This window comes from Eumetopias jubatus, unplaced genomic scaffold (genome assembly GCF_037043125.1).
Source record: "Eumetopias jubatus isolate StellerSeaLion01/CBP00866 unplaced genomic scaffold, mEumJub1_p1.0 scaffold_4, whole genome shotgun sequence".
Taxonomy (NCBI): Eukaryota; Metazoa; Chordata; class Mammalia; order Carnivora; family Otariidae; genus Eumetopias; species Eumetopias jubatus.
This window is the reverse complement of record NW_028274810.1, coordinates 63,828,758-63,833,202: the sequence shown is the minus strand read 5'-3', so window position 1 is coordinate 63,833,202 and position 4,445 is coordinate 63,828,758. Positions and strand designations below refer to the sequence as shown.

Sequence of the window (4,445 nt, the reverse complement as noted above, 5' to 3'; positions counted from 1 at the left end):
CCGCCTTCCGGGGCCAGCCCCTTCCCCGCCCCTCAAGCCGCCGCTTCCGCCTCCGCCGTCTCCTCAGCTCCGCCCTGACCCGCCCAAAACTGCCGCCTCCCGCCCCACCTCCCGGTCTACGAACTTCTAGGTTGGCAAGAAGAGATGGATCCAATCATCGCGAGTGTTAGAGCGAACAGGCCTTCCCTGATTCCTTCCCTCCGCGGGGCACGCTGGGGCATGTAGTTCACTGCGACCGGCGGCACACGGTGGGGCCGGGAAAGTCGGTCTTGGAGAACTACAGTCGCCCTGGGCGCGCCTCACCCGCTCCTTTGCAGTGCATGCTGGGGAATGTGGTTTGCGGAGGTTCCGAGGCGCTCTGAGGTCCGAGAAACCACCGTCCAGTAAGGAAGCGTCAATATAATTCTGACCCCGGCGGCCCAGGCGTGGGTCCTCAGAGGGTGTGCTCTGGAAGGGTCCAGCTGCTGACCGGACTGCTTTTCATGGTGGGTCTCACGTCAGACCGTTGTTAGTTTCCCCTTCCTGAGTCCTGCGTGCTGAGGGTAGAGGAAGATGGTGTTTTCTCTTTGCGCAGTGATCCAGGGCGCGACAGTTCGTGGTGGGGTCCTCGGACCACCGAGCAGTTCCTGGAGATGGCTGCTTGTTGTGAAGATCCGCTGAGATCTGGAGGTGGTGGTTGGTTGCTCGTTTCTAGGGGGACCTTTGGGATTGTGATTATGGTGGGGTGGTTGTTAATATTGAGCCTCATGGAACCCAGTGGAACTAAACCCTGCCTCAACCTCACCTAAGTTGAAAAAGGCTTTTAGAAGTCACCGGGTTCAATGCCTGGCCCAATATTGGAATCCCCTGCACAGCGTGCACTTCTGAAAGTTGGGCACCTCCTAACCCAGGAATTACACCGATCATGTATAACAGTTTCGGTTCTTAGGAAGATGTTTCTTTTCCAAGACGAAATTTTCTTTCCTGTAAATTCTACCCAACAGTCCTCATAATTCAGGAATGCTTCCAGAATAGAAGTCCATTATGTCACTTTAGGGAGAACACATCACAGCAGTTGTTATGACGTTTTAGAATCTTCCCTCTTTCTTGAGCAGAAAGCGCTGCAAGCACGTGAAGGTAGCTGGCAGTCCTCTAGCAATGGATAAATTCGTCATTCGAAGGCCTAGAATCCAAAATAGTCCTCAGAAGAAAGATCCTGGTGGAAAGATTTACAAGCAGGCCACGATTGAATCTCTGAAGGTGAGAGGGAGAGGGGATCTGGGGCTAGAGAAAATGTGGAAATGGACTGTGGTAGCAAGGCGGTGCGGAGTTCTACTGTGGAAGACCTATGAATTCTTTCTTGCTGTGCTTTCTCCCCAAAGTGTTCGGGACCACTCCTAATTTGTTTCCTCCCTCCTCTGTACAGACTTTCATTTATCAATTCCCACATGCACTTTTGTTACTCTTCTGATTACTTTGGCTTATGGTATGTTTTGCTGGCTGAGAGAACAAGCCCCCTAAGTTATTTTTTTTGCAAGATTTTCTTGTCTATTAGGAATGTTAAAGTATCAAATATGATTCTGTGTACTCTGTACAAACTCAGTAAGGCTGGGTGGTGATATTCTATTTTCGTGTCTTATTGGCCAGAGCTGTATCACATGGCCTTCACAGCTATAGTTGAGACTGGGAAACAGACTGTGTTAATGGACTCTTTGCAACCTCTACATGTCTGATTTCTGTTTGCAAAGAAGAGGCAAGGAATAAATACAAGATAGACAATAATGAATCAATGGGCATGGGTACCCAATTAATGATAAAGTAAAAATTATTTCACTAAAAACAAACATATTTGTAATTGGTTCCCTTTGCCTCCTTGACATTTTACATTTCTGGTCTTTTCAGTTTCCTTTGTTGGTTTCTCCTCCTCCACCAGACTCCTAATATTTGTGCTCCCCAGAGCTTTGTCATATTTTATGTATTTGGCCAGGGTAACCTTATTTATCTTAAGGCTTCCCGTGCTGATGACTGCCAGACTTGTACTTCGAGCCTAGATCTCTGATGGTGAGAATGATATCTGGGGCTAAAGAAGGTGTGCACAGGGCTGTGATAGCAAGGTGGCGTTCTGAGTACTTGACCTATGTACTCAGCTGGACTCCTCTTCTACATGTGCCACAGGGTTACCAGACCCAGATTAGAAAGCAGTGCAGGGGTGTATAAACAGAAGCCCTGAGTTCTACGCCCTCCGGTGCAACTGGGTGGTCTTTAGCAAATCATTTCCTTACCTAGGATCTCACTTTGTCCTCATCTGTAAAATGTGGGGTCGAACTTTATCAGTATTTTGTTTTTAAGATTTTATTTATTCATTTGAGAGAGAGAGCATGAGCCAGGGTGGAGGGGCAGAGGGAGACGGAAAGCAGACTCTCTGCTGAGCAGGGAGCCCGCCATGGGGCTCCATTCCAGGACCCTGGGATCACAACCTGAGCTGAAGGCAGGCACTTAACTGACTGAGCCCCCCGGGCACCCCTATTAGTATTTCTTCAAAGGAACATTGTTGTCATGTGGGGCAAGGTAATTCTTCATTATTTGGAACTGTCCTGTGAGTTACTGAACATTGACGCTTCCTGGCCTTCAGACACTAAATGCCAACAGCACCTCCCATTGTGATAAGCAAAACTGCCCTCATGTATTTCCAGGTAGCCCTTGGTTGAGATCTGCTGAATTCTAGATGGTCTTTAAAAATCTCTTCTGGTCTTGGAGTTTTGTGCATAATCAAGATTTTCAACGGTCTCTGTTTTGTCAGAGTACTCATGGAGTTGTATACAACAGTGACTCTCAAAGACAGATGGTGGTGGGCAGGATTGTGATACCAAACTGGAAGAAAAAGAGAAGGGTAGTAATTGAACTACTCATACACTCATATACAAACATCCAGATTCTAATATACTTCCACCTGCCTCTTCTCCCCTCTGTGTCCCCACTTAATGCCCCAATTGAGAGTCCCTGTGTGAAGAGGATATATCATGTGAAGGTTATGGAAGCAGAATAAGCAATAGGCGTAGAGAGAATAACATTCCTCTTAAATGCAGTAGCTTTTCTTCCAAACCTGTTCTTTATTCTCCTGTATTTACTTTATTTATTTACTTATTTTTATTTACTTTTTTAGAGAGAGCACATGAGTGTGAGCAGGGGAGGGGCAGAGGGAGAGGGAGAGAGAGAGAGACTCTTAAGCAGACTCCATGCTCAGTGCAGAGGTCATGACCTGAGCTGAAATCAAGAGTCGGACACTTAACCAACTGAGCCACCCAGGTGCCCCCTCCTGTATGTACTTTTAAATCCATATACCAAGTAACTGGAACTAGAAACTTGGAAACCATCCTTAACTCTTATATCCAGTTTTCAATTCTGCCTCCTAAAAATTCACCTTGTCCTTACATCTCCCACTTTAAATTTAAAACTCTCTCATCTAGGGGTTCCTGGGTGGCTCAGATGGTTAAGTGTCTGCCTTCTGTTACACATGATCCCAGGGTCCTGGGATCAAGCCCCACATTGGGCTCCTGGCTTGGCGGGGAGCCTGCTTCTCCCTTTCCCTCTGTCTCGCCCCCTGCTCATGCTCTCTCTCTCTCTGTATCTCTGTGTCTCAAATGAATAAATAAAATCTTTTTAAAAAAATAAAAAATAAATAAAAATCTCTCATCTAGAGCAGTGCCATGGTCTGGTAACTTGTCTGTCTGCCTTTGGCATCCTCTCTCATTCTCTCTTCCACACTTAAGCCAGAGAAATAAAAAAGACAGTTTACTCAGGTCACTTCCCTGCCTCATCCTTCAGTGGTTTCTCATTACCTATCGATGAAGACATTTCTTTACATGGCACCCAAGGCCCTCTGTGAGCTGGTACCTGCCTGCCTCATCCCCTGCTGCTCTTCTTGTTTACATTCTATCCAGTGTCAGCCCCTCACAATTTCCCCATGATGGTGTGGTGTTTCATACCTCCATACCTTTGCATATGCTGTCCTGTTTGCCTGGAATGGCCTACTCTCTTGGCTTGGTGGCAATATAGTGTGGTAATTAAGAACACAGACTCTGGAGCCAAACTGCCTATGTTTAAATCCCAGCCATGCCACTTATTATTTGTGTGACTTGGGCAAGTTATTTAACCTCTCTGTGTTTTTATCTATAATGATAATATCTATTTTATAAGGTAGTTATGAAGGTTGAGGGAGTCAATATATATAAAGTGCTTGGAACAGAACCTGACACATACTAAGTAATGTGCAAGTGTTTGCTGTTATCATCAATTTATGACTTCCTATTTGTCCCCCATGACCTAGTTCAAGTGTCTCCTCTACTGTGAGGCTTTTCCTGATCACCCTTCTGTCCCCCAGACGGAAAGCCAATCTAATCACTCCCTTCTCTAAGCCATCCCTGTATCTTTTTTTTTTTTTTGAAGGATTTTATTTATTTATCTGT

At 46.0% G+C, this 4,445-nt stretch overlaps 1 protein-coding gene across 3 annotated transcripts in view; it reads left to right on the top strand.

Annotated features, from left to right (window-relative positions):
- Positions 1-238: 238 nt before the first annotated feature.
- The window catches only part of TCEANC2 (transcription elongation factor A N-terminal and central domain containing 2), a 33,478-nt gene continuing 29,271 nt past the window's right edge, over positions 239-4,445 (top strand). Inside the window, exons 1-3 of one of the 3 annotated variants that reach the window (XM_028106874.2) lie at positions 239-485; positions 575-675; positions 1,095-1,239. In XM_028106874.2, coding sequence (XP_027962675.1) covers positions 1,138-1,239 — 102 coding nt within the window. In that variant the 5' untranslated portion in view covers positions 239-485; positions 575-675; positions 1,095-1,137. The remainder of the gene's footprint in view (positions 486-574; positions 676-1,094; positions 1,240-4,445) is intronic. The other 2 variants (XM_028106873.2, XM_028106872.2) reach the window with 2 other exon arrangements.